Source organism: Phoca vitulina, unplaced genomic scaffold (genome assembly GCF_004348235.1).
Source record: "Phoca vitulina isolate PV1807 unplaced genomic scaffold, GSC_HSeal_1.0 scaffold20, whole genome shotgun sequence".
In the NCBI taxonomy this organism is placed as follows: domain Eukaryota; kingdom Metazoa; phylum Chordata; class Mammalia; order Carnivora; family Phocidae; genus Phoca; species Phoca vitulina.
The window spans coordinates 13,266,598-13,292,086 of NW_022589723.1; the positions used below are offsets into that span (position 1 = coordinate 13,266,598).

The 25,489-nt window shown below is 37.7% G+C and overlaps 1 protein-coding gene across 2 annotated transcripts; it reads right to left on the minus strand.

Moving 5' to 3' along the window:
* Positions 1-1,108: 1,108 nt before the first annotated feature.
* Positions 1,109-25,489, minus strand: SLC30A4 (solute carrier family 30 member 4). Of its 2 annotated transcripts, XM_032417567.1 has the most exons (8): positions 25,347-25,489; positions 24,695-25,208; positions 17,413-17,559; positions 7,012-7,165; positions 5,155-5,353; positions 4,328-4,433; positions 3,402-3,536; positions 1,109-2,641 (listed from the first exon to the last, which is right to left on the minus strand). In XM_032417567.1, exons 2-8 carry the CDS (start codon positions 25,083-25,085, stop codon positions 2,487-2,489), a joined length of 1,287 nt encoding a protein of 428 aa, XP_032273458.1. In that variant the 5' UTR covers positions 25,086-25,208; positions 25,347-25,489; the 3' UTR covers positions 1,109-2,486. The 2 variants fall into 2 exon arrangements, with proteins under 2 accessions (XP_032273458.1, XP_032273459.1); XM_032417568.1 differs by lacking the exon at positions 25,347-25,489 and having other exon boundaries at positions 24,695-25,303.

Genomic DNA, 25,489 nt, shown 5'->3' on the forward strand with positions numbered 1-25,489 from the left:
GCCACCGCTTGTCACAGGATGGTGAACTCTTCCTGTGAGGGCTGGCTGAGGGGTGTAACTTGGGGTTGCAGCTCGGCAGGTGAGGGACAGACCCAGACCCAAGGCTCCTTATCAGAGGCAGACCACTCCCTGGTCCCCTGGTCATACCTGCTAAATTCACACCCTCCTTTGTGGGTTTTGTCAAGCTACAAAAAGGGAAATCTATCAATTCTCAGTTTCACAGACCCAGTAAAGTACAAAATCTGTAATCCTTGCTACAAAAGACAAAGACAGGAAACTTCATGTGTACCTCACTTTAAATAGAACACAGTCATTAAGATTCACAGAAGTTTTCAGTGTTTCTGCATTTTACAAAAGGCTCCTTTTCAATCCTCGAATGGATTTTAGACTGTTTTATCAAGTATCTTTTCAAGAAATAGGTTGATATGAAAAGTAAGATATACCTATTTAAGATAAAGGGAAGTTTACAAGAAACAAGCTCCGTGGACATGGGAAACAACTACAAATATGGGAAAATCCATTAGCATATAATGGATATTCTTTTCCTTTCTCTTGCTAGGCACCCCAAAGTCCATAAATGCCCAGATGTCCACTGAAATGCTTCTCATTTATTCTTATTTGCCTTCCATATTTATGAGAATTTTGGTTTAAACAGTTGATATACCATCCAAATTTTTGAAAAATCCAAATCATTATTTTAAATGGATCCACAGTAAGAATCCCCTAAAGTTAATTTTCAATTCAATTCAGTAAATACTTACTGGGTTTTATTCAATACCATTAACCCTCATCAACCCTTTTTTGGGGGATACCATCAACTCATAATCATCTTTCAGGTAAATTCAGATTTTATCTTCAGTTTACTTACAGTGAGGTACTTGGTAGAAAGAGGAAATCTGTTTCCTATCCTTCTTTGATATTATAAGTCATCTGCATGTTTATGTAGGCTTTCAATTCATAACCTGTCTGTCCAGTACACTGTACTCTACTCTTGAGTCTCTGCGAACCCAAAGAACCATAGCCATTCTTGGTTAAGAAACTGTCCCTGTGAAAATGGACTCCTAAAGTGCATAAAGATAATCTCAAAACCAACAGTTGCAAAATGGAACATGAATATTCACAGCTGCCTCTTTAACACAACTGTTACCAATTAGGTTGCATTCGGTTTGGAAAGTTTCATGGTTAGCCTCCCCACACCACAGACTGAATGTCCATCCCTATTCCTGTGCTTTGAAAAACACAAACACTAGGTCAAAAACCCTCGACTTTTCTTTCTTTCTTTCTTTTTTTCCAGAGTAATGTCTTCTCCCTATCTCTTTGGGCATTTCTGCTGTGGTACTATTGGAAAACCTCAAAATTATATCTTAGGGTTTCTGGAGTCCCTGGAGAATCCCTAACCCATATCATCAAACAGAAAATCTCTCTGGAGGAATGTGGTTAATCCACATGTGAAAGATGGGCATTATAAACTGACCCTTAGTCCTCCAGAGTTTTACCCTGAAAGGCCCCAAACTGACTAACTGGTAAGGAGGCCGGAAGCAAGGTACCAAGCAAACCTCTAGTTCTTGAAAGGACAGAGGACCACTGTTTACATTTTGCAGTCCCCTCCTATTCTTAAGTAAAGATAATTCCATGAACAATAAAAATGATTTCAGGAAGACTTAAATCTGACATTCCACACTCCATCCTTACTCCTATATTTTGTTTTACATTATCGTATTGTAACTTGAGTTTAAGATGAACTTCTGCCATTCAGAATAGTATTGAAAATACTTCCTAAATAATCCTAATGACAGTGATCACAATATGTAAAGATTTGGTTCTGATTAAGATTACAAATAACCCAAAATGTTAACTCTGAGATGCAAAACCCCGTAACATCTGGAAAAAACGGTTTATAAAGTATAACTATAATAATAACATTAAGTTATTTGTGAAATAAAACATTTCTGAAATGTGGGAATACATGCTTATTCCACTCTCTGGATAATGTCTAGTACTCTCTGAAATCTGCTGAGAAATAATTTCTGTAAAAAGAGAGCTGGGTGTCAAATTCCAGAAGCCGGATGTCAAGATTACATAATAAAAAAAATTCAGTTTTCCAGCACTGGCTTGATAAAAAATGGTCTTTAAAAAGGATTTTTAAATGCAAATACTGAATTTTTGATGCTTCCTTTAAGACATGTACTTTGTCATAATTAATGCAGTGTGGTCTTGGATTGTCTTCTTTGAGGTATCCGTGGAGTCACATCCTACTCTGTGAATAGTGTTTTGGAAACACCTTCATCTGACAATCAGGGTGAAGTCTCATCTTACCATTAAACAGAAACTAGCGCTGTCCGGCTGGAGTGACTGTTCTGAGGGACCCTGCTTGATGTGGACACAGCTGGTAGGGAGTCCATTTCCTCAGGCAGATGTGCGCATTTACTGCCCTCAGCTCTGTGACTGCAGGATGAATAAGGCAGTAGTCCCCAAAACGTATCAAGTTAAGGACTGGAACTCTGACAATGTGCACAAGTTCTGTCCACTTCTTGCCTGTAACTCTGAAGCTGAACAGTGCATTTATACATGCCAAATGTGTTCAATAATACATGCTTTGCTTTGGACTGTACTTCCTCCCATTTAGATGAACTTCCAGGAACTGCAATGTCAAGAAAATACTATTACTATTCATTGTACACAGTTACAATGACACAGGGGAATAACAATATACAGTGAACCTATTCTTATTCGTTTGATTTCTCCCTCTTGAGGCTACTCTGTTAGAGAAGTACGCCAGTTTCCAAAGCCAGGATGGCTTCTCATTATTCCAATCCCTCCAGTCCACTCGCAGGTAGAGAAAGAATACTAGACATCAATTACAAGTCTTTTGCCTGTTTTTTTTTTTAATAAACCCATATACATACTATTTTGATAAATAAAAAGCATCAATCTGTGAAATGACTTTAGGAAATAAAAACAGGTCTAGCTTTTCTTATGTAGGAAAAGCATGGTAAATATACTTCATGCCTTAATCTGAAGGCAAAAATCAATTTGTAATGTCTCATCTTAGGGGCGCCTGGGTGGCTTAGTCAGTTAAGCATCTGCCTTCGGCTCAGGCCATGATCCCGGGGTCCTGGGATTGAGTCCTGTGTTGGGCTCCCTGCTCAGTGGGGAGCCTGCTTCTCCCTCTGTCCCTCCCTGTTGTGCTCGCTTGCTCTCTCTCTCAGAAAGATCTCATCTTAGAGATCGAAAATTATTGCTCTGCTGTTATTGATCTGCAACACACCTTTTGAAAAGCCTGACCCCTCCCTTAAAGCAAATCTTTCCAGCAGAAAAGTCTTCCTACTTAATTATAAGCACAGATGTTTAATTCTAAAGATAAAGTCCATCAACCCCAGCATTTGCTATCAGCAACATACTTAGCTGTATGTGTACGATGGCAGTAGGTTTTCCTGAAGTAAGAGACCAGATATTTAAATCTTCCACGGAATATACATCTTCTATTTTCATCAAGGCTTCTTTGATATAGTCTACATTCAAATGGCTTGGTACACCTATTAGTTCAGAATATATCATTTATAAGTAAAGTTTATTTTGGGGAAGAAAGTTATACATAACTGATAGAACTTTTTTTTTCCCCAAAGAAACCAAATGGCTTTATCAAATTCAGTTTAAATGGACACTTTAAAATATCTTAATACTTTAAGATAAACCATGCACACATAAAGCAAGATATGTATAAGAGGTTAATAATTTTTAAAATGTTCACTCTCGCTAAAAGAAATATCAAACCTGAATACTTCATTTAACAAATAAGCTAGGATACACAAAAAAAGGAAAAAAAAAAGGGGGGGGACCATCCAATGATGATGAACCTGCTGTTGAGAACTTACATACTTAGACATAATATCAGTAAGTAGGCATGTTGAAAATATAACAAAGTACCAAGTTAAATGGGAATTAAGGAATTAATAAGCCACTAAACATAATTATATCAAGAATCAAAAGAGTTGTATTTTTGTCCCAGCTCTACAGTTTATTAGCAGCATTACCTTAAGTAAGCAAGTTATGTTACCCCTCTGAAGCTCAATTTCCTCGTTGGTAAATGGGGATAATGTCCACCTTACCTACTTTTCTTAGCTATTATAAGGATCAAATGGGTAACAGAGGGAAGAGTACATCAATTCTTATATGCTACATACACATAAAGTCGTGTAACTATAGCCTAATGAGCATCAGTAAAGAGAAAGGAAAGACATGACTCTTACTCTAGAGTGCCCCCCACCGTCAATCTGATTAAGGGAGGTAATAAACCCACAATGGGGATATTATAGTGAGATCTTACCTTCTAGTATTATAACTATTGTGTCCCATATGATGCGAAATGTTGTAAAAGCCACAAGTAATGAAAATACATATGTACAGATGGGATCAGCAATCTTGTATTCTGGCTGAAAGGTGACAGAACAAAACTGTGTGATTAAATACAGACCAACATAAAACAGACTGTAAAGCAAAGCAAGCCATACTCTGCCCCTGTTCTTTAGCCTTCTATACCAGGACTGAAGAATACCTTTATTTTTGGATACTGCAATTGAGAAACACCTTCAGTCTTTCCTAGATTGTTAAAAAAAAAAAAAAAAAATTTTTTTTTTTTGCCTTTCCTTGTAAGACCTAATTCCAGAAGTTTAATCATTTGTTCTATTGTTTTCCTCTGTGCCTTCCCTAAATCTTCCACCCAGAACCATAGAATATGAGAGCTGGAAGGACTTTTAGAAGCCACATATTTGGTCTAAGCCTCTCATATAAAAGAGGAGGGACTTGCTCAGAATCAAAGCATTAATGGCAGAGCCAAGACTAGAACCCAAATCTCTGGATTTCTAGTCCAGTGTACATTCTGGTACCTAGCAGTTCAGTGACATGGCTTAAAATTGAGTTCTCTAGTGAAGGCAGTCTAGAAGCCAGCTACAGACAAGTTACCTCTGTGAAATGACACTATCGTGTTTAGTGCTAGCAAAAGAGCTATACTGATGGCTCAATGAAGCCTACCTAAATGCAAAATGAGTAAGGCTGGCTTTGATATCTAGTATATTGATAAAAGACAATTACCTTAATATTTTTAATATTGAAATTAAATATATTTTAAAATAGAAAAACCAGCAATCCTATTACCTTGAATCTTATGATGTATGCAGCTATTAGTACACCAACACTCTGTACCAAGTCCCCCAAGGCATGTACAAACGCAGCTCTCACTGCCAGGCTGTCCTGCCCATGGTTGTGCCGACAGCCAGAACCTGTGGCAGGAGAATTTGAAGGCAGGGAGTGGGAATGGGAGTGGTGACCAGACTGGTTCAACAGAAACCCCATTCTGTCAAAAATAAAAGAAAACATTATTATTCTTCCTAGTATTGTTGATAAAAATATTTGTTACAAATCAGACATTAATGAGGCAACATGGAACTCATTCATTTAATATATATATGAGCACCTATTATATATCAGGTACTGTTCTAGGTATTGGGGTCAAAACAGTGAATAAGACAGACATATCCCTATCCCCATGGAGCTTATGTTCTAGTACAGAGGCAGAGAAGTAAACAAAGAAATACATAATATACTGCCAGGCAATGCAAATGGTTTGAAGAGAAGTAAAGCACCGCGAGGGGATGGAGAGTGCTGGGGCAGTGTAGTCTGTCAGAGAAGGCCTGAGAGTCCTTCTGGGCGGAGACCTGGATCAAGTCAGGAAGCAGCATGTGGTGGTGAAAGGGTGTGCTAGGTAGCAGGAATACCAGGGCAAAGGCCCTTAGATGAAAATGTGCTCTATGTGTTTCAAAAAAGCAGGACAGTTGTTGTGGCGAGACTAAAGTGAGCAAGAAGGGACGCCTGGGTGGCTCAGTTAAGCGTCTGCCTTCGGCTCAGGTCATGATCCCACGGTCCTGGGATGGAGCCCCACGTAGGGCTCCTTGCTCATCAGGGAGCCTGCTTCTCCCTCTGCCTGCTGTTCCCCCTGCTTGTGTTCGCTCTCTCTCTGACAAATAAATAAATAAATAAAATCTTTAAGTAAATAAATAAATAGATTGAGCAAGAATGCTAAGGTATGAGTTAGAGAGGCACACAGGATCTTATTAAAAAGGCCATGGTAAGGACTTTGATTTTATTTTAAGTGGAAATAGAAGCCAGTAGGGCAGGGATTGGCAAACCATGGTCTGTAAACCGTATGTGGCCCACTGCCTGTTTTTGTAAATAAAGTTTTATTGGGACACAGCTGTACTCATCCGTTTACATACTAAATGTGGCTGCTTTTGTTGTCTAACCGCAGAGTTGAGCAGTTGTGACAGAAACTGTCAGGCTCTCAAAGCCTAAAATAGTTATTATCTGGACCTTTACAGAAAAGTTTTCTGACTACTGGTCCAAATAAGTATATAACCTAAAAATTTCATAGCTTTCAGGGAAAAAGTTTATAGCTTAAAAAAAATCTTGTTAATATAAAAGTTAAAAAAAAACTTTGTCCCACTTAAATTCCAAATTATTTGTCAAATTTCAGTATAACTGAGCAAATGAGAAATTTATAATTCCATCAATGTTTTATTAACATAAGAAAAATTAGTATGCCATATAATTTTAAAATACATAAAAATACCACTGCACATTACTGAATGCATGGTATAATAGTCTCTAAGTTCACAGAACTTAAAGATATTAATGTGAAAATAATATAGAGCATATGATACCATAATGGTATGTACATGCCATTATAAAATTGTCCAAACCCATAGAATATACAACACCAAGAGAATTACATACAGATGTAAACTAGGGATGCTGTGTGGTAATGTGTTAATGCTGGTTCATCAGCTGTAACAAACGTACCACTCTGATGGAAGATGTTCTTAATGGGGGAAGCTATGCATGTATGAAGGCAGCGGATATATGGGAAATCTCTGCACCTTCTGCTCAATTTTGCTGTGAACCTGTAACTATTCTAAAAAATAAAGCTATTAAATTTTTTTTTTAAATAGAGCTTACATTACATTAACAGCAACTCCAACTGCTGCAGTGATGAGCATTATATCTCCATTTATTTCGTATTTCATATGGATAGTTCTTTGGACAGCTTCATATAGGAGGAATCCCATAAGTATATACACCAACAGCACACTAATCATAGCTGATAAAACCTCTGGAGGGAAAAATATAAACAACAAATATATCTGTAGCATGACTATTACACTTCATACAAATTAAATATTGTACAATATTTTATTTATATCTTTCCTCTGAAGAGATGAAAACACTGTATCATTTCTGTCATGTTATTTTCCTTATTTAAAAAGTGTTTAGTAGTTTGCTCTGGATTCTCCACCAATTCATTCTCACCACTCCCCACTTTCCCCTCATCTCTTTAAGGTCAAACTGTGTATATTTAACAGACCAGATACATGGTAAAAAATGAAAAACTGAAAAAAATTATTTGTAACATACATGATCACAGACTAATTTCCCAGTAGAAAAGTACACTTACAAATCAATAACAAAGTGAAGAATGCATAACAAAAATGGATAAAGGACACAAATACTAATACACAGAAAATTAACAGAAACAACCAATTTATCAAAATCAATCATAATACAAGAAATTCAAATAAGAATATAATTGTTTTTTATCCCTTACTAAATTGGTAAATATTAAAAAGTTTGATGATAGCCACAGTTAGCAAGGATATACTGGTGGAAGTATCAAGTGGAACTATCTTTTTGGAGAGCAGTTAGTAAAATGAAGCAAAATTTTAAATGCATGTATTCCTTGATTCTAGGAATCTATTCAATAGAACACATGATATACATGCAAAGATATACCTACAAGGTTTTTCACTGTAACTTCACTAGTATCAAAAAATATCTGGAGAGAGCATTTGTTAAATGTCCACCAATGAGGAACTTAATGGATAAAGTATGATATATACATATAGTGGAATATCATAAAGCCATTTATGTTAAAAAAAGAAAAAAAAATCAGGCAAATTGATAATCACAAGAAAGACAAGAAAGTGTTACATCTGGGAAGTGGGACTAGGAGCTTGGGAAACTTAGTTTTCATTTTATTCTTTTTGGTAATGTTTGAAATGTTTTAAGTTTTACCACAAACACATATTACTTTTAGGCTAAAGAAAAATAATAAGGCATGCAAGTATTCATGAATGCACTTTGACCCAGAAATTCTTCTTCTTGGAATGATATACACATTCATGTTAACTGAGCTACACATATGCAAAATGAGGTGTGTTATGAAGTTATTCACTGTATATAATAGCAAACAAGTGAAATCAATAAAAAAGTGATTAGTAAGGGCCCTATAACACGGAATACTATGCAGCTGTTAAAAAAAGGATATAGCTTTTTATGTTCTGATAAGGAGTAATCTCCAAGATACAATGTAATGTGAAAAAAGCAAACTGTGTATGGTATGTTACTATTTGTGAGAAGAAAAAAGAGAATACATAAATAATATCTGTACATGCAATCTTTGAAAGGACATACAAAATACTGATAAAAAAACTGGTTATGAAGAAAGTGGGTGGCTGGGAGACAGGGACGACTGCACTATATATGCTTTTATATCATGTGAACTTTTACCATGTGAGTATACAGTAGAGATAATCTTGTATCTTTTCAAGATAACACAATAGGGCAATGGGAAGTACTTACATTTTTAAATAACTAACATTATAATACAAAACAACTATTGACACTCAAATTAATAAAAGCAAGAAAATACTTTTAAAGAAAACTTTTCCTTTAGAGAAACCAGACACTGATCTTGTTAAAGGTAAAACAATCTGGGAAACTGTTATCTGAGTCAAGTCATTGCTCAAAGGTTCCAGGCAGTTCAAATATATTGAACTTTGATACATTTTTATTCTGATGCATAAATTACAACAGAGGAAAGTTATCTAGCAGTTATAAGCTGTTTCCTGAACACATCTCAGTAATGTAGCTAAACTCCAATAAAATCCTGTGCATTAGCAGAACAAATGTTGGGATAACACAACATACAAAACCATGGTTTTTGTATTCAAAACATAAGACACTATTCAAAACCATGGTACGAAAACAAAACAAAAAAAAACCATGGTACGCCTATTTCTGACATACTAATCATCACACTTCAAAAGACACATGCGGCTGAAGAAGACCGAGAAAGACACTCTGAAATACACAAAGCTGTGGAGAGACTACCACATCAAGTGCAGACTCTCAGCAACTTGAGGATAGGACCAGCTCCATTCCACATCACATTTTCTGTGACATTCAGCAGAGTGGTTGTCATGTAGCAAATATTTATGGATGGATTTGCTGAATGAGGTTAGTTAGGTTGAGCAAGGGGAGATGATAAAAGGCTATACAATTAAGGGTAAGCTAAATGTGAATAATAGGTTATTTACTAAATCCAAAAAAACAGTAAGTAGATTGGTTAGAAGAGAAGAATTAAGCCAAATACAAGACAGAAAATGCATGGAATTTCTCGTCTTAAATTATAACTGCTGATGGTAAAGTACACACGTATTAAAAAAATAACTAAAATATTTTTAAACTGTAAATCTCATGTACTAGCAGTGCTTCATTTTACTCACAAAGTAAGAGAACTTTCTCTTTAAAATTGGTATTTAACAAGGTCGCCTGGGTGGCTCAGTCGTTAAGCGTCCGCCTTCGGCTCAGGTCATGGTCCCAGGGTCCTGGGATCGAGTCCCACATCAGGCTCCCTGCTCCACGGGAAGCCTGCTTCTCCCTCTCCCACTCCCCCCTGCTTGTGTTCCCTCTCTCACTGTGTCTCTCTCTGTCAAATAAATAAATAAAATCTTAAAAAAAAAAATAAATAAAATTGGTATTTAACATATACCAATTCTGGGGCAACTGGCTGGCTCAGACAGTAGAGTATGCAACTCTTGATCTGGGGGTTGTGAGTTCGAGCCCTACGCTGGGGGTAAAATTTACTTAAAAAATACCAATTCTTCTCAAACTCTTCCCCCCCACACACCCCACCCGAAAAATAGAACTTTATCATGTAGTCAAGGTTGAAGCTACCAATTAGGCCATATAGTTTTTAAGATGACTTAATCAAATTGTTAATATAAAATTATAAAGCAATACTCTTTACTTATAAAAATTCATAACTATACAAGTTAATGACAAAGTTGTGATTGCTTATGAGAATCTAAAACCAATAATTAAAAATTCTTTCAAAACCCCCTATAATTAGGTTGACAATACAGTTTTCCTGGGATAGTCCCAATTTATGTCTGCTGTCCTGGCATAATTATTAAAAGTGCCCCACTTCACTCTCAAAAGTGTCCTGGTTTGGATGATAAGTGGTAAGTTACACTAGTAGGTACGCCAGATAAAATACTGGATGTCTAGTTAAATTTGCATTTCAGATAAATAATATTTTAGTATAATCCCATGCAATATTTCAGACATATTGGGAGTCCTGCAAGAGTGTGTGTGTGCATGCGCAGACCACACACTAAAGCTGCCAACTCCATATCCCAGTGATAATTTTCCTAAACACTTAAAATCACCTTTTATACAAGGCACAACCAATGAAATAAAATTTATTTTACTTCAAAATAAAGTTAAATGAAAGTCGAACTAAAGCATGAACAGAGATCCTTGGCAGGGAGGATTCCCACACTTAGAAGGCCCACTAGGCTCCTGCAGCCTACAGATGAACACTCACTTTTCCACACCAGTTTTCACCCATGTGAGTGGCATAAAAGGGATCCCAGCGTCTGCCCACAGTTAAGAGTAATGGAATTCAGCTGATTCCTAGAAACTGCTAAACGACATATTAGGATGCTGCTATCAAAGATATCCCTTTTCCAGCAATTAATGAAGAATGTGTCATGTCTCATTCCCTTGGTGAAAAGCAAAGACATTCAACTTTTATTTTTTATTCTAATCACCTGTCAAAATGTCTTGTAGACAGAATACTGATAAATGCAAAAAGAAAAAAAATTTAAGATTTTTAGGGCTGAGATTTATAACTGAGAAGTATAAAACACAGATAATACTATATAGCTAAAAATCCTAGTAGTAGTAATACGATCATTTATTTTGATAAAAGCTCTTTCACTGTGAATAAATTCAACTGGTGAAATGTCATGAATAGGACGAATTAGCATTTGCAATTTTTTCATAGTTTTTTTTTTTTTTTAAAGAGAGGGAGGGATGGGGGGGTTCGGGGAGGGACAGAGGGAGAGAGGACCCACACCCAGTGCAGAGCCTGATGCGGAGCTCGATCTCACAGCCCTGAGATTGTGACCTGAGCTGAAATCAAGAGTCGGACACTTAACCAACTGAGCACCCAGGCGCCTCTTTCATAGTATATTTTAACATGATGGAATGTAGATAAACATAGGCAAGATTTTTTCCTCCCAACATTTAAGAGAGAGGGAAGGTTTCCATCAACAACCAAATTATGACTTCTCCAGTCTTCTCATTCTTGCTCTGGGTTAGTCTCCGGTCAATAAAGTTTTTCAACACAAAGGCGTACATGACATATGGATTTTTCATTTTTGAAAGGAGACCCAGAACTTTCACAATTGAAACCCCAGATTTCCATGAAAGTTACTACCCCAGGAACTTTAGGTAAACTTGACTATAAATGGAAATTTATCATAAATGAAAAACTCTTGGGAAAGAGATTTTTATGGAAATTCTAGAAAATCTATTATCATAGTAGTTCCAACATATTTTGCTACTTTACGCACAAATAATTAAATCATTCATCTGACTGAACTGTCACACTGGATGAGGGAATAAGATGAGTGAATATGTGTTTTTTATTATAACATCACTTAGGTCTTTTCATTCAGTTGAAATATAAACAAATGTTTATGGTCAATGATCTATTAAGGCCAAAATATACCCTGAATTTCACATACAGAGTATAAGCAGTTTTGGTTTGAATGGCTAATAAATGGTAAGAAAAAATATCAAATGGGAGAAAATACAGATGACTGTCAAGTTTTGATAGTACTATAAAATGTGAAAAATGTTTATTGCATATTTTAACACATCTATAAATTTCCAAAACTAGAAGTTTTCAAGATTTATATGAAAAACACTGAGTCCTTCTCTGTCCTCCTGTTACTCTTCATTATAGTACCTTATTCTTTTGCTTCCTAGCATTTAATATAACTTATAATTATGTTGTATTTGTGTACATATTTACTGCCTATCTCTCCAACCTATACTATTACTCATTCAATCAACAGGTTAACTATTGAGCACCTATTCAGTGAATGAATAACAATTTGCTTCAATTATGTAAACCACACTCAACCCAAGCATATTTTTTATTTCATGAGTGCTGCCTAAATGTACTGGCCTATCATAACTGTTAACTTTGCTAATGCTATGTTGCCAATAATGAGTATATTTCCTTTAAATTCCATAACGCTAGTCTATTGCCCCAAAAAACTATAGCAAACATCTAAAGACAGGTTTCAGAGGTTTAAAAAAATGAACAGGGAAGGAGAGTGGAGACAGTATTCTCTCCTGTACTTCCTTTTATGTTATTTCTCTTTTTTACCTTCTTCAGTAAAAGACAGGAAGGAAAGAGAAGGAAAATCAGTGAGCTGTGCTGGATTTGCCTAGGATTTCCAAATTTGTATTTGTATTTCAACTCAAACCACAGACAACCCTACTGCACTCAGGCTAAAGACATCACATAGCATTTTTCAGTGGCCTACTGTTGCCACTGGAATACCATGCTAAACTGCAAAGCAGTCTTTGGATCCTTTCAGTTCCTATTCTAAATAATCTGTTTCCTGCCTTCTCACCACTCCCTCTACCCCATACCCAAGGTGCCCAGCACTCTCAAACTGACTTTTGGCCCAACTTGGACCATCTCACTCATGTCTTCCTTCTGCCTCAGCAAAAACTCCAATTTCTAGGAGGTACCTAATCTCTTCCACATGTTCAGGTGATATGAATTCTCCCTAAGATATGAATCATTAATCGGCATAGCCCTCGTCAGGGGTGGGAGGACGTTGTTAAAATGAATCACTAACCAGGGAGAAGAGATTTTCTTTTTTTGGCTGCATGTATAGGGAAAGAGATTTTTTAGCTGAATACTTTCTGCTCCTTTAGCATCAGGGAATGAAACAGCAAACGACAGAGAATTAGCACTGCGCAGTGCGTAACAAATCACAAATCTACCGTAGTAGAACCATCATCTAGCCACATTTGCCAAGGTCTTTGCCGAGTGGAACTACACTCTGCTACAAGCCTCCTGCACTGTCGCTTTGCCATTAACCTAGGCCGATGATTTGCATTGCCAAAATGTAAATCCCGCTTTTTTATTTCAAATACAAACAACTCTTACTAAGTCCTTTTACATGGTAAGATACAAGATAGAATCTCCATCTTAATCTTATCCTTGCAGCTTCTTCAGCCCAAGAACTCGAAGAAAAGCCTTATAAATAAAAGTCAATTAAGCTCATAATCCACAGAGAAGGATAAAAGTAGAAAGCAAGGGGATAGCACTGTTCTCTTGAGAATAGCAATTCCCCTTTGGGAGATAATGCTGTTCTTCCTAAAGATCTGTGGGATTTCTGCTACAGTGTGTTTCACTGAGTTCTAAGTTTTATTAACTTCCAGGATAAAAGGACATACCCAGAGTCAAATGAATCCAAGCATTTAAAAATATCTCATATATGGTTCTTAGCCTGCTCCCCCTTTTCCCACAAAAGAACTGCCACTGTACCTCACTGTAAAGTAGTAAAGAAAAGAAAAGAAAAACCTGAATGACTTCACACAATCTGTGAGTTCACATGAAGGAAAGAAATGTACCACCAGAATGGAACAGATTCCTGGGACAGCTATTTGGTCCTCCCCTCAAATCTAAAAACATCTTTCTCTCACCCTCACTAAATGATTTTTGCTAAAATAAATTTAGTTACATTGCCAAAAATGTTACCAAAGGGGTACCTGGGTGGCTCAGTCGCTTAAGTGTCAGGCTCTGGATTTTGGCTCAGGTGCAGAGATCGAGCCCCATGTGGGGCTCCACACTCAGTGGGGAATCTGCTTGAGATTCCCTCTCCTTCTGCCCCTCCCCCCTTCTTTCTCTGGAATGAATAAATAAATCTTAAAAAAAATATATTACCAAAGACCTGAGTTAAAAAGTGCAGCTCTAAAAACTGCTGCTTAATCATCAGGGTGAATCACCTTACTTTTTTTCTCCTACTACCTAGCTAAGACAGTTATGCTCAGAGAATTCTGATTAGCAGGGAGGGAAGACAGGTAATTTGGGGGTGTGGAGCATTTGAGAGATATGAGAAGTGTGGGCAGGATGATATACTGGCAGGTGGAAGAGGGAAGGAAAAGAAGATTGGAACTAGCTTTTATTGGGAATTCACTCTGGGCCAGATCTACCAGGTCAGGTACTTAGACCTTACCACCTTATGTATTCTTTACAATTCTGCAATGCAAGTGTTATCATTCATATTTTACAAAAAAAAACCAAAAACAAACCCTTGTACTTAGATTAAATCATCTCTAAAAGGTCATATAGCTGGTAAAATTGCAGATCTCTGATCTGAACCAAAGACAACTTATTCACAAAACTCTAAAAGCGGAAAGTACCAAAACAAATAGGACTGCTCCTGCCTGACATCAGGGGGAAACTCTCTTTTGACTAATTTCTTACTTAGTCAAAGGGACCGAGAAGTCAGGCTGTACCACCCCGTTATGTTATGAATCAAATAACTTTTTATAGTGTAGTTTGTGAATATAATCACAGTTTCAGAATTACAGATAAATATTTTCAAGTCCCAAATATTTTAGTCCCCAAATTTCAAAAATATCCCTATTCCTAGTTTGGAAACTGGTTTAATTTACCCCAAACACAAGTGATTGGAGGTTCATGAGCTATACTAAATGATCTGTTTCACAGTTTTCATGTCCTTATTTACTCAGCCTGAATAAGCAACAGTTCAGCTAATAATCTTGTGTACTGCACTTATTACTGCCAGACACACAGAGTTTAATATTATCTGTTTCCATCCCTACTTCATTCATGGTCTAGAACAAGATACAATTTCATAAAAATAGCTAATAAAAATGTGACAAATGCTATTAGGCATGTATAAACTGTTAGAAGCAAACAAAAAGGAAATAAATGTAAGGAATGGTACTACTACTATCTATCGTCCACAGACACACACTTCCAGGTCTAGAACTGGGTATACAGTATGCTGCCTTTTGCATAGACAGGGCGGCAGGGAATGGGATATGAACATGTATGAGAAACACATAAGGTAAGGTGGTAAAGTATTGGTGACCCAATCACTTGCTTCTCTCTGCTGTTTTTATTTGAATGAACTCTCAGGGGAGAGGAGTCAAATGCTGTATCTAGTCCATAATTGTGAACTTTATACTTTTAAGGAAAAAGGAATATTTGACTTTCTACAGAAACTTGCAGAGATAAATAGGAACATTCAGTTCTATTTTCTCTCACCTTTTCACAGTGCTTGCTGTCTATGAAGAAATGAAGTGACTAGATAAAGTATTTCTTTGATATCTAATAGAATTTCCATGATTATGGGTTCTCACTATATGTAGGACTTTCTATGTTCTGTTATTACATGTTTCTGAGAGGAGAATTCCACTATTTTCATTAGCGTTCCAAGGGGTCTATAATCTAAAAGGTTAAGAGCCGCAGGATAAAATGAAATGCACTCTTTCAAACAGTGGTAGAAGGTAAAAAAACCCCATTCCATAATGCTGTGTTTGAATGTTAGATCTTAAATTGAAGGTGTTCTTAAATCACAAGAAATTAAAGTTTGAAAATAATCTTGAAGTTGTTTAAAACGCCCAAGGCAATCAGGTAACAAATGACTGTATAATATGTTGATAACCAGTGGGTGCACTGTGCAGTGGGTAACAAATCACAGACACACCTCAGGGCATTAGCTGTCTGGTACAGCAAGCAGTGGACAGGGCTGAGGGGTGGGGGTGCCGGAGAATTTCCCAACCCGATGATCTGGATAGCGACTTGGGATATAGCCTTTCAGGTACAATGGAGTTTTACATAGAAGGCCCAGTGACTAAATTTTAGAAGACCTAGATGCTGAGTTAAGATGAAGCTAAAAAGTAAGCAAGAAGGGGAAGAACTGACTGATATATTAGCCAAGGTCAGTGTCTCTACAAAATTAAACTGCAAGTTGTTAATTCTGGTTCTTTAAGACAGGTTGTGCCAAAGCTACCTAAATGTCAGCTTCTGGATTCTAAGCAAATGACATCTGGACATATGGCATTTCACATACTAGTTCAAATAATTGTTTTATACATATTTTTAAAATAAGTAAAAAAATCTAAAAACACAGTAACACAGAGAGAGTTGTATGGATAACCATGTATGATTTTAACCTCTCAAATATTTGTTCAAAATAGGAAAATAAAAATATGTGTATACTGTTAAAGAAAAAAACTTAATGACACTTGTCAACACATGGTAAAGAAGACTTTATTCAAGGGGGGAAGCTACCAAGAAAGGTAGAGGACCACTGCAATAGAACTCTGCGTTGGGCGGAGGGGCGGAGGGGCGGGGAGAGATTGGGTTCAGCTGTGAATACTGTATGGGCAAGTGGGAATTTAGAGCCAAGGAGCAGTGTGGGAGTCAGTGAATGGAAAATTACTAAGAGGAAACATCAGGGGTGAGGGAGATTCTGGCAAAACTGACTTAAGAGAATTTTTGCTAGAGACAGGCCAGTGCGATGAGACATCACCTAGGGGATAACCCATCAGATACTGAGAGTGGTGGGGTTCTGTTAAACTGGCTTAGCAGGCTTCTTGCTATAACAGAATTTTATAAGGAAGTACACAGATGGGCTTGGGAGAAGGCTCAGGAGACTGACTAAAATTTGGTCAAGCAAAGAATCTTTATCAGCATTTACAGAATTATGATGATACAATGGCAGCAACGAAGGTCAACCACACAGTATATGTGAAACATATTATAGTATTGCTTAAGATCTGGGCTAAGCAGCTTTGGCTGGAATACCTGAAGTGTGAGAAAGAAGCTAAACTCATGCCTAAACTCATGCCTAGCCTAAACTCATGTGGTTTTGCCTGGTTGAATAAACTGACGGTAAACTTTTTTCTGATAACATCTTCAGGAAATAGGGAACAACATTTAAAGATTAATGATTACCATATAATTTTATATGTGTAAACTGTTTATCGCTGACTAGGCTGAATGTATCCTGGACTATATGTATCTGAATAAACTTGTTCATCTATTTTCATTTGCTTTATTCAAATAGGTTATCAACAGAAAGATTTCAGTTACTCAGAGGTTAGTTATAATTCATTGTGGTTTTACTATGAAATTTTATAAACCAAAAGAAATTACCAATTACCTACCTAAGCGATGGAATCCAAAGGTGAATCTTTTGGTTGGTGATTTTGAAGATAGCCACAAAGCAAGCAGGGTCAGTATGATAGCGCTTAGGTCAGTTAACATATGAAGCGCATCTGTCATGATTGCTAGGCTGTTTGCAATGTATCCACCTTGGAGTAAGGATGAGAGGGAAGAAGGAATAAGTTAATTAAAATAATAAACATAAGCAAACCAAAAATATGTAACATCCTACAAAACATCAACTTTGAACTAAATCTTTATCCTGTTACAATTAAATCAAGATATCCTGAAATTTTATGCAAAACATTAAATATGTGTGTATTTTTGTGGTGAAAATGTCCATTTCTATGAACAGATTCTGAGGAGTCAATGACCTTAAAAAAATTAAGAACTGGGGCGCCTGGGTGGCTCAGCTGGTTAAGCGTCTGCCTTCGGCTCAGGTCGTGATCTCAGGGTCCTGGGATCCAGCCCTGCTGTCGGGCTCCCTGCTGCTTCCCCTGCTTGAGCTCATGCTCTCTCTCTCGAATAAATAAATAAAATCTTAAAAAAAAAAAAAAAAATTAAGAACCACTAAACTGGGCTCTAACACATAGAAATTTTGTGTTTTAGTACTGCAGCTTTTACTCAACCTACTAATCCTACTATTAGTGAAATTAATAACCACAGTATCTAAATATTACAAGAAAGCTGAAGATAGATACTTGTTTGAGAGGGTTTGACCACAAAATTAAACTGAAGAAATTTTTTAAATGTACATTAATTAGTTCAAAATGAAGGATAAAGATAACTGATTCCCTTGGGTATAGACAGCAGTGTCTCAGAGAGATTAAAGGTGGTATTTAGAATAAAATTTTTCCAGGCATTATATGTATATATGATATATAAAATTAATTTTGTATACGTGTATGTGTGTGTGTGTATATGTATGTATGTTGTTCTATTATGGTTAACCAATTGTCTTAGCACCATTCATTGAATAAGCTCTTTATAATATACAATATTCAAACCTTTATGTGTATCAGAATCACCTGGAAGATTTGTTAAACTACAGATTGTTTGCTCCACTCCCAGAATTTCTAATTCCAGAGGGCTGGATGAGGCCTGAGAATTTCCATTTTTAACATGTTCCCAAGGTGATGTTGATGCTTCTGGTCTTGGTATCTTTGAGAATCACTGTTACAATGAACTTCATGTTCAGGGTATTATGACATATAAGTGTGCGAAGCCGTTGTTCCCCTCTTTCTGGGATGAGTGTGCAGAGCCAAGAGCAGCAGGTCACTGAGCTGGTGATCTTGTAATCATATCCATTTACTCCAGTGTGCTCTATACAAATGCCACTTTTAATATTCCCTTGACATTAAAGAGCTGGAAATCACTGAGAAAAATACAAGTTGGTGGCTAAGAGGATTTTGGACTCTCTGAGACTCCCTCAGCAAGTTACTTAATACTTTTGAGCCTCAGTTTCCTTATCTATAAAATAAGGGTAATACCTTAAAGCTGTACTGTCCAGGAAGTCTCGGAGATGATGGAAATGTTCTATCTGTGCTGTCCAGTAGAGTAGCTACTAGTCACATGCAGCTTTTGAGCATTTGAGATATGGATAATGCAACTGAGGGATTTATTTTATTTAATTTTAGTTAACCTAAACTTAAAGAGCCATGTGTTGATAATCATCAGCAAAAAAATAGCAGAGTAAGGACCTCTGAAAATCATCTCCTCTATGAAAGTAATGAGAACCTGGGCAAAAATGGTCCAAATCAGCTTTTTTTTTTTAGAACTCTGGAAATTAACCAAAGGCTGATACAGATAGTATTCATTCAAGGAAAACAACTGAATCTTTATAAGAACATCGAAAATTCTGTAGCCTTGGACCCATCTCCCTCTCTCCCGCTCTATGGTAGCCCTGAAAACCAACAGGCAACAATCATAGTGAAAACCAGCCTGGCAGCCACTGCAAGGAATAAAATAGGGTTAGAGATAACTTACAAGCCCCATTCCCAAAAAACTATCATTATTTGATCTGCCTGGTAGTTCCCTGGGGAAAAGCACACTAGCAAGGCTGTTTTGACTTGACTTAGGATCTGCCTTAGGCAAACCCTAAGGAATGTTTGTCAAAAAACAATCCAAGGGAATTGTTTAATACTGCAGCTGCCTGAAGCAATAGATAACAATGTGCTCCCTGTATTCTGAAATTTCACAATCATGTACCTTGGTATGGGTTTATTTTCACCCAATTTGCTGGGTTTTTGTTTACTCTTTTTATCTGGAAAGGTATACACTTCTGGGGAAATTTCTTAAACTATATTGTTGACAATTTCTTTTTTTCTGTTTTCTCTATTCCCCAAATTCCTATTATTTGGAGTTTGGATTGATACACTAATTTTCTTATGTTTTTTCTCCTATTATCTATTTCTATCTTTTTGCTCTACTCTGAGAGATTACCTTAGTTCATCTAATAACTTTTTTATGGAGTTCAAAATTTTTTTGTTTTTATTGTTCAAAAGCTCTTTACCTTGAATTTCTTTTTTAAAGCAGTCTATTCTTGTAGGTACATATCTCTTATTTCTGTGGATACTATCTATGTAATTATTATATCTATTTAACTAGTGTCCTTATTTTAGTCTTCCTCTTGACCCACACTTCTAGGGGTACCAGGTGCAACCAATTCTGGGCCTACTTAGGATTCTGAAGAGCAGTAGTTCTCAGTATGGTCCCCAGTATCAGGATCCCCTGTGAACTTTGTAAGAAATGCAAATTCTCAGGCCCTATCCCAGACCTACTTAATTAGAAGCTCTCACCCAGCAATTTGTGTTTTAATAAATTCTCTAGGTGTTTCTGACGAATTAGTGTAAACTGAGTTGATTCTTGGCTTTCCCCAACTGCTGCTTAGGAGGTGGCTTTCTTGGGTCTATTAAGTCAGTTATTTCTTTTATCTATCTCCTTTCTAGTTTCCCAAAGTTATGTTGTTATTATCTTGTCTCCAGTTTTCCCCATCTATGTGGACACACACAGACCCACATGTGGATGGATATATGGCTATATACATATATATACATTTAAAAATCCCTTTATTTCAGTTTGAGAGGCTTCAGGAGAAAGTACATTTAGATACATGAGTTCATTTGCCATCTTTACTGGGAAGTCTGTTTGCATTCATTCTTCAAGCTTTTTCACTCCCAATAAAAATGCAGTTGTTAATCAATGACTATTACTAAATCCAAAGAATAGTTTAGTTCTCATCTCATTAGACCTCTCAGCAGCTTTAACTTATTTATTTCCACTTGGAAATACTCTATTTTCTTAGATTCTGAAATACCTGTTTGTCTTTTGCATGACGTCTAAAGTTGGAGTTCCTCAAAACAGACTCTGTAGGTGGTTTTTTCCATTCTAATAGCACTACACACTGTATCCCTTGACTTGACCTCTCTTCTGAACTATAGACTCATATCTAGACATCTTTACTGGCTATTTTACATACATGTGATAATGAACATTGTCTAAAACAACCCTTGAGCCCAGGCCTAAATCCTGTTCTGTATTTTCTCCCTGCCTAATAAAAGACATACAATTCCATACACTCAGTTGCTTAGGTGAGAAACTTCAGAATCAACCCCCACATCTAAACCATTAGTCAATTTTGTTAATGTTACCTCTAGAATATTTCTCAATCTCCATCCACACCAGTCCAAGCCATAATTGTTTCTTTTCTGGACCTCTGCAATAGTTTACTTGCTTCCATTCTTACACCCTCCAATCCATCTCCACATAAGGGCCAGAATAATCTTTTAAAAACATAAATCCCATCATATTACTCTCCACTTAAAAGCCTTGACTGGCTTTTCATTGTACTTAGAATTAAAAACTACACTCATAATATGGTCTATCAGAACCGGCCTGATTGGTCCTCTGGCCTCTTTCTCTCTTGCTTATTATATTCCAGTGAAACTTGCCTTCTTTTTAGGTCCTTTTAAAGAATTGAAGGTTTTTAGGACCTTTGTACATGCTATTCTCTTCACTTGGAAAACTCCTCCACTCCTTTTGCTTGAATAACTCTTTTTTTTTTTTTTTTTTGGTTTAACTGTACCTGGCTCATACATAAACTATGTCCCACTGGTTACTATGTCTTATAGTACCTTGTTCTTTTGCTTCATAACACTTAAGGCCATGTGGATTTTAAATTTATTTATTTGTTTAACATCTGTGCCCTCCATTAGACTAAGTGCTTCAGATAGTAGGTTTTATTTACTTATTTTTTTTTTTAAAGAGTTTATTTATTTGAGAGAGAGAATGAGACAGAGAGAGAGAGCATGAGAGCGGGGAGGGTCAGAGGGAGAAGGAGACTCCTCGCCGAGCAGGGAGCCCAATGCAGGGCTCGATCCTGGCACCCCAGGATCATGACCTGAGCCGAAGGCAGTCGCTTAACCAACTGAGCCACCCAGGTGCCCCAGATAGTAGGCTTTGTAAAAGTACTCAAAAAATACTTGCTGAATGATCTAAAGTCTCAAAGCAAGTTAGTGGCAAAGCCAAGATTCTCTTTCAGATCTTTAAATTACTTCATTTTTTAAATTACTCCATACTTTCTACACAAGACGCTTTATTTCTAACTGCTTTTGATACACTTTAATAAATGCTGTACTATATACAATTTAATTCTATGTAATATTCTGAATATTTTTTTTAAAAGATTTTATTTATTTATTTATTCATAAGAGACAGAAAGAGAGAGAGGCAGAGGGAGAAGCAGGCTTCCCACCGAGCAGGGAGCCCGATGTGGGGCTCGATCCCAGGACCCTGGGATCATGACCTGAGCCGAAGGCAGACGCTTAACCATCTGAGCCACCCAGGCGTCCCTGAATATTTGTTAATGCTTATCCTAAGTATTAGTATTTTTGTATTATTTAACATAAGATTTTTATCTTTGAAAATAAAGTCAGTATTTTAAGTAAAATACTTATTGTGGCTTTCACAAAACAACATTTACCAAATAAGAGATTTCAAAAATGGTATGTCAGGACAATTTTATCTTAATAATTTTTACTTAGGTAAAATAAACTCTAATTTTAAGGGGGAAAATTGTGATTAATATGATTTTAACTTCAAATACAAAATATTAACTTCAAGAATTCCTAAGTCTGGGGCGCCTGCGTAGCTCAGTCAGTTAAGCGTCTGCCTTCAGCTTAGGTCATGATCCCAGGGTCCTGGGATGGAGCTGCAAAGTGAAACGCAGGGCTTCCTGCTCAGTGGGGAGTCTTGCTTTTCTTCCTCTCCCTCTGCTCCCCGCCTCGTGTGTGTGCATGAGCACGCACTCTCTCAAATAAATAAATAAATCTTAAAAAAAAAAAAAAGAATCACTAAGTCCTACTGACTTGATATTCTAGTTGTGTGAATTTGGGCAAGTCATTGAATCTTAGTCTGTAGAGGCCATGCCTTCTTACCTGGCCACAACTTCACTTTTACTTCCTTTACAGCTTAAGCATTTATAATTCTCTATCACAATAAAAATTAATTCAACAGAAGTTTATTGAATGTCTATTCTGTACCAGTCATTGTTGTAGATGCTGGGAATGCAGCTTATACTTCAGTGGAAGAAGACAGATATTAAACAAGTGAATATACAAACAAGATAATCTCAAGATGCTGAGGGCTTTTAAAGTTGGGGAGAGAACAGGAGAGATATCTACTTTAGTCAGTCAGAAAAGGTCTCTCAGAGTTATCTTTTGGGGTAAGATACGAATGTCAAGAAACCAGCCAAGAGAAGATTGGGGAAAAGGCACTCCAGGTTAAGCAGTGTTTTTCAACGGCAGGCCCTGATCTGTGGAACACGAAATCAATTAAGTGGGCTCGGGCCATAATTGAAAAAACAAAATACTAGAACGCATCACAAGAAAGGAGACTTTTGTTTCAGTTATACATATATTCACACATATATGTGTGTATGTGTACTTAACATACATATGTATGCATGCATGCCTACCCAGGTCACAATGTTAAGTGTAGTTTTTTCTATAGTGAGGTCAAGAAAGTTTGAAAGCCAGAGGTAGAGGAACCAGCCAGTTTGAAGGCGTTATGGACAGGAAAGAGCTTTGTGAGTCATAGGGACAAAGAAGGCCAGCATGGCTGAAGTGTGCACTGGGGAGGAGAGGTATAAAATGAGGTAGGAAATGTATATAATTTTCCTATATATAACCTCTGGCCAGCATCTTAATCTGGACTGCCACCTGTTCTCATAATGGTTATTAAGAAACAATATGGCAGATTTATCTCCCTGCTTTAATGTCACTTTGTAAACTGTCACTAAGAGAAGTTAGCAGTTACACTAATGTGACTGTGAAATTAATCTCTAAGAATATATTTTATAGTGAGAATGTATTACTTGAATTATCAAAAAGTGATAAAACGGGACACCTGGGTGGCTCAGTCCGTTAAACGTCTGCCTTCCGTTCGGGTCATGATCTCAGGGTCCTGGGATGAGTCCTTGCTCAGCGGGGAGCCTGCTTCTCTCTCTGCCTCTGCCCCTCCCCCTGCTTGTGCACGCTCTCTCTCTCTCTCTCTCTAGCAAATAAATAAATAAATCTTAAAAAAAATATATTAAAAAATACTATAAAAAACCAAGTTCATAAACCCCGGGGGAGCCCTCTGGTTCCTTTCAGATCCTTAGTATAATGAAAAACTTTAAAGGTCGTATTTAATTTTGCAAATCTCTTGGATATAAATACAAAAGGAAATACTAACAAAGAAGAGACCGCTTAAGTCAAATGTAGAGAAAAAAGTAAGGAGCCTGGGACTGTAGATGTGCCTCTTCCACTAACCAGCCAAGTGTCCTCACAACTTGTTTCACTCTCTGGGCCCTCAGATTCCTTACGTGTGAAAAAGAAGGAAGAGCAGGTGTTCAGGAAGTCATATAATATTGTAAAATTTTATGATTCTACGTTTAGATCACTTTCTATTTTAAATGATGCAAAAACTAACCTGGTGTTTTATCAGAATTTTTTAAAGAGGAAGTTACATGATATACGATGAAGCTAATGTACTTAACTTTACAGTATGTGTCACAGTGTTTGGAGAACGAGAAGAAAAAGTCAAAGCTTTCTCTGAAAGTTTATGTCGTACTTGGGTTGATCTGCACTTTGGAACCGTGTGGACTTTTCCTATCACGAGATCAGTATCTTGATAAATAACAAACTTCCTGAAAAGAAAGTTTAAACCTCAAATCATGTGTAACTAAAGCTTGACAACAACCCTCGGGACAAGGTAAATGGAAAGTGAGTTGGCAACACAACTCACCTACAAGTTCTCCAATCATGAAAAGCAAGTAAAGAACGGCCGCAATGGTCAATCTGGTTTTCACCTTTCTCTGCTTCAGTAACTCTCGCTGTCTGCTGCAGTTGTCACAGGGGTCCACCTTCAAACTCAGCTGACTGTTGGTCAAAGCTAAGTCCTGGTCCAGTAAGGAATCGTCGTCGGCCTGCAGGGCCGGGTGCGCCCCGTTAATAGGCCTTTCTGGGATTTCAGAACCATCATCGGCCACCACAACTCGAAGTTTGTTAAACCGAGAAAGCCCCTCGTCCCCCACCTCGTCCGAGAAGTCAAAGGCGCTGGTGTCATTTAAAAACAGCGGCGCATCATCCTTCCTTAGCAGAGATTTGAGGCGCTTCCACGCGCCGGATCCGGCCATGGCAGAGGCTGAGCCGCCGCGGCACGGAAAGGCTCGGTGCAGGCGGCCGGCCGGCGGCTGCGCCGGCTCCTACTTCACCGGAGCGCCAGTTCCCGATGGCACCGCCGCGCGTCCCTCCCCATCCTGTGCAAAACGAAACACGTTAACACGTTATAAATTAAAGGCGCCCCAACACTGCCCACAAGTTCCGAAGCCCCGGGCGGCGGGGGCGCCAGGCCGGCCCGGAGGCGCCCGGGCTCCGCGAGGGGGCTGCGAGTCTACCTGGGGCGCTGCCGCGGGGCCGCCGCTCATCTCCCCGCCCCCGGCCGGCTCGGCGGGGCCGACTCGCACAGCTCGGGCCGGGGCCGCGCGGGGAGCGGGGCCGTCCTCGCGCCTGCCGCGCCCGCAGCTCCAGGCCGGCTCCC